At 44.1% G+C, this 12,251-nt stretch overlaps 1 protein-coding gene across 1 annotated transcript; it reads left to right on the top strand.

Moving 5' to 3' along the window:
- The first annotated feature begins 8,809 nt into the window (after positions 1-8,809).
- LOC109784500 (uncharacterized) lies at positions 8,810-10,215 on the top strand. Its single transcript, XM_020343096.4, has 3 exons — positions 8,810-9,131; positions 9,218-9,351; positions 10,022-10,215. Exons 1-2 carry the CDS (start codon positions 9,061-9,063, stop codon positions 9,345-9,347), a joined length of 201 nt encoding a protein of 66 aa, XP_020198685.1. The 5' UTR covers positions 8,810-9,060; the 3' UTR covers positions 9,348-9,351; positions 10,022-10,215.
- The last annotated feature ends 2,036 nt before the right edge of the window (positions 10,216-12,251 follow it).

The following is a 12,251-nucleotide window of genomic DNA, read 5'->3' as shown; positions in this document are numbered from 1 at the left end:
GCGTTACCCACCGTATAGGAAGTATTAGACCCAGACACGACGCACAATTATCGTGGCGCTCCGAGGTCAAATTCCACATTAATGTATTCACACTTAGAGTGTATGTCTTCATTGATTGAAGATATACTTTACTTCGTGTGTTGCACATCTAAGTCATCAACATGCATAAGCGTTGGGATGTGTGTCCAATCACAGGACATTCAAGGATTCTAAGATATTTAGCTCACACCGCAACTTGCAAAACCTTTTCTCATCCAAGGGCTTTGTGAAGATATCTGCCAATTGCTCTTCAGTGTTGACGTGAATGATATCAATATCTTCCTTCATGACATGATCTCTGAGAAAGTGATGACGAATTTCAATGTGCTTTTTCTTCGAGTGTTGAACTGGGTTGTTGGCAATCTTGATGGCGCTTTCATTGTCGCAGTAAAGTGGCACTTGCTTCAGATGGATGCCATAGTCCTTGAGAGTTTGCTTCATCCATAGAAGCTGAGCGCAGCAAGATCCAGCAGCAATGTATTCAAATTCAGCAGTGGAGAGAGACACACAGTTCTGCTTCTTTGAAGATCAACAGACAAGAGATCGTCCAAGAAAGTGACATGTGCCTGATGTGGACTTGCGGTCAACCTTGTCACCAGCATAATCAGCATCTGAGAATTCAACTAGATCAAATGCTGAGCCCTTTGGATACCATAATCCTAGTGTTGGGGTGTAAGCCAAATATCGAAGAATTCGCTTCACAGCTAAGTGATGCGATTCCTTTGGTACCGCTTGGAATCGAGCACACATGCAAACGCTAAGCATGATATCTGGCCTAGATGCACATAAATAGAGTAAAGAACCAATCATGGAGCGGTATACCTTTTGATCGAACTCTTTACCATTGTCGTTGGGGCCCAGATGACTTTTGGTTGGCATTGGCGTCGTGTATCCTTTGCAGTCTTGCGTTCCAAACTTCTTCAGGCAATCTTTGAGGTATTTCTCTTGTGATATGAAGATGTCGTTGCTTTGCTGACGTATTTGAAGACCAAGGAAGAACTTCAGCTCACCCATCATGGACATCTGATATTGCTCTTGCATCATGTGTCCAAACTCATCACTGTATATTTTGTCAGTGCAGCCGAAGATAATGTCATCCACATAGATTTGGCACACAAACAGTTCTCCATCATTTGTCTTCATGAAGAGAGTGGGATCCAGGGAACCAGGTTTGAAGCCTTTGCTCTCCAGGAAGTCTTTGAGTGTGTCATACCAAGCACGAGGGGCTTGTTTGAGGCCATACAGTGCCTTGTTGAGCTTGTATACCATATGAGGATGTTTTGGATCTTCAAAGCCAGGTGGTTGTGCAACATACACTTCTTCTTCAATCTTGCCGTTGAGAAAGGCACTCTTCACATCCATTTGATACAGAAGGATGTTGTGATGGTTGGCATAGGCCAGCGGTATGCAGATGGCTTCAAGCCTAGCCACCGGAGCAAATGTTTCATCAAAGTCAATCCCTTCAACTTGAGTGTAACCTTGGGCAACGAGACGAGCCTTGTTTTTGACAACTTGACCATGCTCATCTTGTTTGTTGCGATAGATCCATTTGGTGCCAATGATATTGTGCTTGCGAGGGTCAGGACGCTTGACTAATTCCCACACATTGTTCAGCTCGAATTGTTGAAGCTCTTCTTGCATAGCTTGAATCCATTCAGGTTCCATGAAGGCTTCAGCAACTTGGGTTCAGATATAGAGACAAATGCAAAGTGCCCACAGAAATTTGCTAGCTGAGTTGCTCTTGAACGAGTGAGTGGACCAGGTGCATTGATGCTAACAATTATCTTCTCAATCTGTACTTCATTTGCAACACGAGGATGAACTGGACGAAGATTTTGTCCTTGCTGATCATTGTCTTCATTTTCAGCATTGGCTTCAGGCTGAGCATTGTCTTCAGGTTGACTTGGTGCAATGATGATCTCTTCTTCAGCCTGTCCCTCTGAAGGTATGATTTCTTCAGTACCCATAAGCTTGATGGATTCACTAGGAGGGACTTCATCTAGCACATTTGGCAGGTGCTCTCTTTGAGAGCCGTTAGTTTCATCGAACCACACATCCACAGTTTCAACCACTTTATAGTGAAAGAGGTTGAAGACTCTGTAGGAGTGCGAATCCTTTCCGTAACCAAGCATAAAACCTTCATGTGCTTTCAGTGCAAATTTTGAAGTGTGATGTGGATCCTTGATCCAGCACCTAGCACCAAATACTCTGAAGTAACTGACGTTTGGCTTCTTACCAGTTAGAAGCTCATAGGATGTCTTCTTTAGAAGCTTGTGAAGATAAACGTGGTTGATGACGTGGCATGCAGTATCAATGGCTTCAAGCCAGAACTTCCTTGGAGTCTTGTACTCATCAAGCATCGTCCGTGCCATCTCAATAAGTGTTCTGTTCTTGCGCTCCACGATGCCATTCTGCTGAGGTGTGTATGGAGCAAAGAACTCATGAGTGATGCCCAATGTATCAAGATAAGTGTCGAGGCCTGTGTTCTTGAACTCTGTGCCGTTATCACTTCTGATGTTCTTGATCTTGATGCCATAGTTCGTCATGGCACGATTGGCGAAGCGTCTGAAGACATCCTGCACTTCATTCTTGTAAAGGATTATATGCACCCAAGTATATCTAGAATAGTCATCAACAATGACGAAGCCATAGAGACAAGCAGTGGTAGTAAGAGTAGAGTAGTGAGTAGGGCCAAATAGGTCCATGTGAAGCAGCTCGAAGGGTTGAGATGTCGTCATGATTGTCTTCGAGGGATGCTTGGCTCTAGTCATCTTTCCAGCTTCGCAGGAACCACACAGACGATCCTTCTTGAACTTGACGCCCTCGATGCCCACGACATGTTTCTTCTTCGTGAGTGTGTACAAGTTCCTCATGCCAGCATGCCCTAGCCTCCGATGCCAGAGCCAACACTCTGAAGCTTTTGCTAGAAGACATACGGCCAACTGTGGTCCTGCTGTGAAATCTACCATATACAGATCATCTTTTCGATACCCTTCAAAGACTAGAGATTTGTCAGATTCCATTAGAACAAGGCAACGATATTTTCCAAATATCACAATCATGTTTAAGTCACAAAGCATTGAGACAGACATTAAGTTGAAACCAAGGGATTCAACAAGCATCACTTTATCCATGTGCTGATCCTTTGAGATTGCAACTCTACCAAGACCCAATACCTTGCTTTTACCAGTGTCAGCAAATGTGATGTGACTCTTGTCAGATGGACGTAAGGTTGAGTCCATGAGAAGACTTCGATCACCGGTCATGTGATTAGTGCATCCATTGTCCATAATCCATTCTGAAGCATGTGGTGTCATACCCTACAGTGCAGTTAGGGGGATAGGCTTCACCAAGGGTATTGTGAAGCATAAACATTTGACGAACAAGCGGATTATCAAAGCTCAGATCAAGGTTAGAACTGATAGGATGATTTGCAAGGGATTCAGGAACAAAATACATAGTAAGACCATTTGGGCATTTTATCTTGCGCCCCACAAGATGTTTTAGGTCCCCAGCAATAGCATCAGACGCCTTTGACTTCCGGCTGGAGACCTTTCCCTGCAAAAAAGAGTTAAGTTTTCTTAACCACCCACATTTTCAGGGGTGGCTTAGAAGCAATGAGTCTAAGTGCAGCATCTGAGAACTTCGGCTTTGGAGCCCTAGCAAATACCCTTGCAGGAGGTGAATAATACTCATATGAATAAGCAGAAACGTTCTTAGTTTTGTGAACATAGTGGTTTGAAGAAACACACTCATATTCAGAAGTCCGAGTATGATTTCCCTATAAAACATTGGCGTTAGGGTGACTCTGGTGAGTCCTCTGTCTGTATGAAGCCTTTGGACCATATGAAGCCTTTGGTCTGGGGTTTGTCTTCTTCCCTGGTGGTGTCATGATGACATTCACGGGAAGATTCTCAAGACAACTTTTGGGCACCCAGATCTTCTTCATTGGTGGCCCATTCTTGCAGTTAGTACCAATATACCTGGCAAACACTTCACCATTTTGATTCTTAAATAGTTTATAGTTTGCATCAAAGGATTCATCAATGATAATCGGGTTAGCACAAGTGAAGCCAGATAGGGTGGATGGATCCACTGAAGGTCCCTTTGCAGCAACCCATGTGGTTTTGGGGTACTGCTCAGGCTTCCAGTAAGAGCCATCAACATTCATTTTCCTCTCGAACCCAACACCCTCTTTCCTAGGGTTTCGGTTCAAAATCTACTTTTTGAGGACATCACATAGTGTCTGATGCCCTTTGAGACTTTTGTACATTCCTGTCTCAAGCAATGTCTTCAACCTGGCATTCTCATCAGCAATAGGAGTGGTATCCTCAGTTGAGGGGTTAGTTACCACATCAGCAGTTGAAGATATTGCAACAGTAGCAGCAGTAGAACATTCAGCAACAGAGGTAGCGTTATCATGCTCAAGGCATTTTAGACATGGTGGTTCAAATCCTTCCTGAGCGGGACTGATCTGTTGAGCGCGAAGTGACTCGTTCTCCTTTTGAAGATCTTCATGAGCCGCTCTCAATTTCTCAAGTTCTTGCTTCCTTTGAAGATAATCGTAGGAAAGCTTTTCATGAGTTGTTGAGAGCGTTTCATGGCGACTTTCAAGTTCCTCGTACTTAACATGAAGATTTTTTATGTCTTCAATTAAGGACTGAGATCGGATCATTTCCGCGTCCAACAGGTCATCGCTTTTGTCTAGCAATTTTTGAATATGTTCCATAGCTTTCTGTTGTTCAGTTGCAATTTTAGCAAGTGTTTTGTAGCTAGGTTTGGATTCATAACAAGAGTCATCTTCACTTGATGTTTGAAAGTAAGCATCGCGTGACATGAAGCAGTAGGTGGGGGCAGAGTCGTCCTTGTCATTAGCATCAGCGTTGGTGACGGAGCCATTGTCTTCAGTGTTGAAGATGGACTTGGCAACATAGGCTGTAGCTAGAGCCAGACTTGCCACGCCTGTATCGGACTCCTCCTCAGACTCCACCTCCGCCTCCTCAGAAGCAGACTCCTCCTCTGAATCCTTGCCAACAAATGCACGAGCCTTGCCAGATGAGCTCTTTTTGTATGATGAAGACTTGGACGAAGACTTGGAAGAAGACTTTGAGGATTTCTTCTTCTTTTTGTCATCAGAATCGTATTCCTTGCTCTTCTTCTTCTTCTTCTTCTTCTTGTTCTCGTTGTCCCACTGTGGACACTTAGAGATGTAGTGACCAGGTTTCTTGCACTTGTGGCATGTTCTCTTCTTGTGGTCATGAGTAGAAGCTTCATCATTTCTCGAGCTGGATCTTGAAGACTTTCTGAAGCCTTTCTTCTTAGTGAATTTCCGGAACTTCTTCACAAGCATAGAAGCTCCTTTCCAATGTCTTCAGGATCCCCAGAACTGCAGTCAGATTCTTCTTCAGATGAGGAAACAACCTTTGGCTTCAAAGCGCGAGTTCGGCCATAGTTGGGACCATAGATATCTCTTTTCTCAGACAACTAGAACTCATGTGTGTTGAGCCTCTCAAGTATGTCAGACGGATCGAGAGTCTTGAAGTCAGGGCGTTCTTCAATCATCAGGGCCAGGGTGTGAAATGAGCTGTCGAGCGATCTCAAGAGTGTCTTGACGATTTCATGCTTGGTGATCTCAGTGGCGCCGAGTGCATGAAGCTCATTTGTGATATCAGTGAGGCGATCAAATGTGAGCTGGACATTCTCATTGTCATTTCTCTTGAAGCGGTTGAAGAGGTTGCGAAGAACACTAATCCTTGAGTCTCTCTGGGTTGAGACGCCTTCATTGACCTTGGAGAGCCAGTCCCAGACTAGCTTCGCAGTTTCCAGAGCACTCACAGGACCATATTGTCCTTTGGTCAGATGACCACAGATGATGTACTTGGCAGTGGAATCCAGTTGAATGAACCTCTTTACATCAGCAGGGGTGACACCTTCACCGGCCTTGGGAACACCGTTCTTGACGACATACCAGAGGTCGACATCAATGGCTTCAAGATGCATACGCATCTTATTCTTCCAGTAGGGTTAATCAATGCCATCGAAGACAGGGCACGCAGCGGAGACTTTGATTATCCCTGCAGTCGACATAGCTAAAACTCCAGGTGGTTAAACTGAATCACACAGAACAAGGGAGCACCTTGCTCTGATACCAATTGAAAGTGCTAGTTATCGGCTAGAGGGGGGTGAATAGGCGATTTTTATCAAAGTCTTCAAAACACAAGGGTTTTGAAGACAATCAATAGAAATAAACCTATTGATATGCAGCGGAATGTAGATTACATTAGACAAGGCATAGTCAAGTAAGCAATAAAGTGAAAGCACGAAGACTATTAGCAGTTAGGTATTATGGATCAAGATGGAAGAGTACGAAGCCAAACAACAATAGTCGTCACACAGTGAAGTCAATCAGATCAAGTAAGCAGGCAATGACTTCACGAAGACATACTGTAAGTAAAGAGAAGGAGAAGATAGAACCAGTAGCTTGGAGAGGACAGGAATTTGTTGGACCAGTTCCAGTTGCTGTGACAACTGTACGTCTGGTTAGGGAGGCTGAGATTCAACTCAGAAGACCGCGTCTTCACCTTATTCCCCTTGAGCTAAGGACACTTAGTCCTCGCCCAATCACTCCGTTAAGTCTTCAAGGTAGACTTCCAAACCTTCACAGACTTCGTTCACCGGCAATCCACAATGACTCTTGGATGCTCAGAACGCGACGCCTAACCGGCTGGAGGATACACAGTCCTCAAGTGTAATAAGTCCTCAGATCACGCGGACAGAAAGACTTCAGTGATGCCTAACACTCTTTGGCTCTGGGTGTTTTGGGCTTTGTCCTCGCAAGGATCTCTCTCTCAAATGCTTCGGAGGTGGGTTGCTCTCAAACGACAAAAGCCGTGCACTAACTCTGAGCAGCCACCAATTTATGGTGTAGGGGGTGGGCTATTTATAGCCAGGAGGCAACCCGACCTGATTTGTCCGAAATGACCCTGGGTCACTAAGGAACTGACACGTGTCCAACGGTCAGATTTCAAACTCACGCGACAGCTTGACTTGGGCTACAAGTAAAGCTGACTCATCCAGCTCTGGATAAGATTTGCTCTCATTGTCTTCGCTCGAAGACATAGGATTTGGTTGAGCATCACATCAGTCACTCTAACTTTGTTCACTTGGACCCCACTTAACAGTCCGGTGGTTCCTATGACTCAACAAAGAAGAAAAGGAAACTACGAAACAACTATGTCTTCGCACTCCATAGTCTTCACGTGAATGTCTTCTCGAGTCATAATCTTCATTGTGAATATCTTCACATACCACCATTGTCTTCAATGTCTTCACACATTTTTAGGGGTCATCTCCGGTAGGTAACCAAATCAATGAGGGACTACTACCTGTGTTATCCTGCAATTCTCACAAACACATTAGTCCCTCAACCAAGTTTGTCGTCAATACTCCAAAACCAATCAGGGGTGGCACTAGATGCACTTACAGTTAGCAGAGTGAAATTTTTTCAAGTGCAGTTCACTTTGTGAATTCTTTTTGTCCACAGGTCAAATTTGTCGTTTTTGCCCGGTTTCTCTGCTGCATCCACAAGTGTATTCAATGGATGCTGACGGAGTGAGAGTTGCACAGACTATAGAGATAGTATCGGACATCCGGATTTTAAACATGGCAACCTGAATGGCAACTTTAGTCAACGAGAGGATGACAAGTTAGGGACAGGCACGGTAAATTTCTGTCACACATAAACTAAAACACGAAAGTTGTCATGCTTGGCAACTAAAGTTGTCATCCTCGCATCACTAAACTTGCCGTCAAAAACTTTCGAAGTTGCCATGTGCTCATGCTGAATGTTCGATACTTACCAGATTCCGAGAGATATAGAGATATCACGAGACACGAAGGTGTGTTGGTGCGACGAATTAAGGTGCCATTGCGTTTGGTTATGCACCACTGCGGCTACCCATGATCAAGGCAAATGTGGTTTCATGCACCTAAATTCTTGCAACTGGTTTGAGTTCGGGTAAACAAGAAGGCGTTTTCCGCCTCCCTCCCTCCCATGAAACCCATAAGCTAGGGCGACAGTGTCAACCTACCTCCTCTCCGGTGAGATCACGACCCCTTCTCCCTCCGTCCACCGCTTTGGTGAGGGGAGGAGCGCAGGGACACTGTTGTTTTAGACCGATGATGGTCGGATGAGGATTTTAGGTTAGATTTGAGTCTCTAGTCATAGTCATAGGTGGTGAGACGACGGGGCATCACCGTTAGCATGGAATAAGTCCTCTTCATTCTGGTGGCGCTACCCCTTATGCTTCGTACTATTTACATGAGAAATACCATCATGTTTGCCTCCAATTCCCCCTCGTCGCCGCCACATCCACTTGTTTGGATGTCCATCACCACCGACGCCTACCTCCATTGTCGCCAATGCGCACCTCCCACCTTCTCCATAGAATGAAGTGTGAGGGTAACATAATACTCGTGCATGTGAAAGTGGAAGAGTTGGTTGATCGTCTGCGGTGAAGTCGGAGTCGCTTAGTCGAGGATAAACTATGACGATGAAACTGTTCTGGCAACCTCAACGGAGTTCCTCTCCGGCGGGCTGCGGTGACATGTGTAGGCCTTTGTGGGTAGTCTGTTTGGCTGGGTGTCCTGTCTTGTGGACATGTTTTTCGTCTGGTTTTCAGTTAATTAACAGTGAAATTCTATTAACTATTAAGAGCTCTGGTTTTTTCATAAAAAGGAAAAATGGAACAGCCTGATTTGGACCCTGGACTTCGATCGGACGGCAGAGGCCTGCACGTAACGCGCAGCGCTGTAGCGGACCCCCCTCCTCCACCTCTCTCTCCTCCAGGCGCCGCCGGCTCTCCTTTCCTCTCCCCTCCGTCTCCCGCCGCCGCCGCCGACGACACGTACGGGCCTCCTACCACGAGCCAGGGTTGGCCAAGGTCTGTCCGAGCCAAGGTTTCCGCACTGCATCTCAGCTGCTTACGAAGAACTCCCATCAGCCCCAAATCCCAGCGGAAGATGCAGGCCAAGAAGCTGACGCTGCTGCAGACGGTGGCTGCCGCCGGAGTCTTCTCAGCCGTCTCCTTCTGGTAACGTGCAGTCTGATCTGCTTCCCATATCCCCCCAGCCAGCCGAACCATTGTTCTTAAGGTCTTGGACCTCCCTTGTTCTGCAGGTACGGCTTCATGTTCGGTAGGGAGTCTGCGCGGCGCGAGCTTGGTGGCATCATCGACGACCTTCGCAGCGGCTCCACGGCCACCTCTGCCGCGCCCTCCTCCGACTCCCACGCTCACCCCAAACCATAGTGCGGTAATGCTATCTCCCTTCCTTCTTTTTCCACATCTGCTTAGAATGCTCGACTGAAAAACAAGCTGGTGATGCAGCCAATGTGCTTAAACCATAGTCAGTAAGTTGCTTAGATGTAAAGTTGTAAATACATTGGTTTATGGTGCTATTTTGAAAGAAAGGGGAGATGATAATTTTTGGCATGTCTGTTTTGGTCATCCCATCGTTTGTCTTTGATCCATGGTTGCAATATTCCCTGCAATGGTGCCTCATCGAATAAGACAGTAACCAGTGAGCTGGCTTCTGTTCATCGAGTAATTTCTTTGTCAATAGTGACTTTAGTTACTTCTGTAGCATCTGCAAGGGGTGTGGACTGTGGAGTCCATAGAGCTGGTTGATAATACTAAGTAACGCGGGGGGGGGGGGGGGGGGGGGGTTAAGTTTGGTATAAGAGTGTTGTTCAGGGAAACTATTAAGAATGTACAAGGAGGGTTAAAAGCTTGAACAATGCCAATGGTCATTATCTGTGTTCTTGCACTCACTATGGAGTTTACTCTGAGTCTGAGATCTAAAGTTTGTTTAATTATGTTTGGTGGAGCCTTACACCATAGTTCTTCTATAATGAAGTGGTACAACTAGTAATCAAGTTAACTGTACAGAAAAGACTGATCGAGCATTCTTATGATGTTCACAGATCCTGCTCTACAGTGTCAAGGAGGTGGGTATTAGAAGAGTTACCAAGCAGTTCTGGTAAAAAAGAAACATTTTCAGATGAAGATCTAAGCAATTAGTAGACCTATGTTTAGCAGGTTTCCTTTTGTGCTTTTCTTTCGCAAACAAATTATGCTACAGTGTGATTTGGTCATCAATTCTTCCATTGTATAACAATGGTGTACATTCGCTCTCCTGGCGCAGCTAAGGGTGGAAAGTGGCAGTGGATAATCCAAAATATCCATTATCCGTATTCGAGAAAATGCCTATCCGCATCCGAACTAAAATGGAAATGGAAGGTATCCAGATTTATTTTATTACAGATACAAATACAAATATGGTAGTATGAGATTTTGACACAAATATGGATATGGAGGTGGATATATCCGTAGCCGAATAAAATTACATGAGCTAATTGTAGCAGTTCTAGCTCTAATATGCCAATTGTCCACCATAAAAACCTAAGAAGTGGTCACATTTTACCTTTTCTGCGATTAAACTTGGAAATTGTTATGCATTATAATAGTATTTATTCATAAAACTATCTATCATTGTCTTATTGTATGTTGCAAGTTGATTATTTTGTGTCACATAGCTATTGACTTATTTTCCTTAACAACATGTCGCTATTAGTAGTACATGTTCCGAATCGAGTAAACACCCGATATGTATCCGTATTTGAGTAACATCCGCTCTGCATTCATATCCGATAACATCCGTATTCGCATTCATATTTGTCTTGAAAATATGAAAACGGAAGTGGGAAGAGCACTATCCGATCCATTTCCACCGCACCAGAATAAGTGATGCATTTTACTGATGACCATGATCAGGTTCTCATGCCATGAAATTATTGAACACCTGGTTTGAATATTCTAGAGAACTTGAAGAAAATATTCTTATGGTCTGTTTTCATTTCCTCGATGTTTCATTTGCTTGTGACCACCTGCACATGGATGATTTTGATATGAATCGTCTATACGTTGAGAGATATTTTGAAATATCTGTAGTCCTTTTTTGTGTGATCTCCCAAGGCGGAGCCCCTTTAAAATGCATGTGTCACTCTCAGCGCAACAATTCGTTCTTGCAAGCCAGTTTTCTGTCTAGCTGGTGGAGCTTTGCAGTTCCATTCAGAAATATCTTCTTGACCGGTGCTGCACATGTTTCATTCAGAAATATCTTCTTGACCGGTGCTGCACTTTTTTGCTTTTGCACGAATGAGTTGAAGACATATTGTATGATGCATGTTAGCAGCTGGTCGACTAGGATGTAAGAGGAGAAGACACACCATGTACATTCAAGCACCTTCATATGTGAGCTATCTTTTCTAATGAAACTGCATGGGCCATAGGCATGTTCAAACATGGTATTGAGAACCCATGTCAATGCTACTTGTACTAGCATAGCGCAAAGTTGCAGAACTAGTGCAATTGTTAATACTAGAATTCTTCCGTGCCAGCTTTTTGAACCTGCTTGAAACCAGCTTGAAGGAGGAATCATCTTGTTCACTCGAAGTTCCTTCCTCCAAACCTGGCCTTTGGGTTATAAAATCTACTGTAAAATGGAGTGAAGTACACATTGATTTTTCACTTTAGTCTATATTCATACAAACAGCCAAGAAAATAAACATTTTGTGCAGCAATCTTCCATGTGCATGAAAAGCAGTAAATTTTATTATTAGATTAGACGCACTTTTTGGAAAAATCAAAAGAGCTGGACATATCTGAAGTGGGCCATTATGACTGAAAAGATTTTGTCTTACCATCTTTCATTCTGGGTTGGAGAGGCACACGACAGGCTCACAATTATCCTGAATCTACATGATTGTCATGCTCTATACTTATTTGTTTGCTCCTTTCTCTTCTACCGTGTTGTGTTTTGTTCATTATATGTAATATTTTGCCATATGCTTCATGATTGACTAATTATACTCTCAAAATGCATTATTTGCAAGTGATCTAACAAAGAGAGAGTTGGGTCATTTAAGTTTCTGCGAAGAAGGGTTTAGCGAACCGTAGTCTGAAACTTGCAGCTCTTCCACATAATACTAGTAGAATGGGTTAACAACCACCAATGGAGATTACTCATCATAAGTCCCTCTGTTAGGGTGATAAGTTCAACTACTACTGCATAGGAGAGGGTAGAATAAAGTGCACTTTGCTGTCAATTATTCTATAGTTTTACGCAATCTAATTTTTCTACAGTTTGATTTG

This window comes from Aegilops tauschii, chromosome 7, assembly GCF_002575655.3.
Source record: "Aegilops tauschii subsp. strangulata cultivar AL8/78 chromosome 7, Aet v6.0, whole genome shotgun sequence".
Lineage (NCBI taxonomy): Eukaryota > Viridiplantae > Streptophyta > Magnoliopsida > Poales > Poaceae > Aegilops > Aegilops tauschii.
Note: the sequence above shows the minus strand (reverse complement) of the source record. Positions and strands in the feature narration are given on the sequence as shown.

Coding starts and splice junctions, on each gene's coding strand:
- LOC109784500 (XM_020343096.4), top strand. CDS start 9,061: ATGCAGGCCAAGAAGCTGACGCTGCTGCAGACGGTGGCTGCCGCCGGA. Junction 9,132..9,217: donor TTCTCAGCCGTCTCCTTCTG/GTAACGTGCAGT, acceptor CTTGTTCTGCAG/GTACGGCTTCATGTTCGGTA.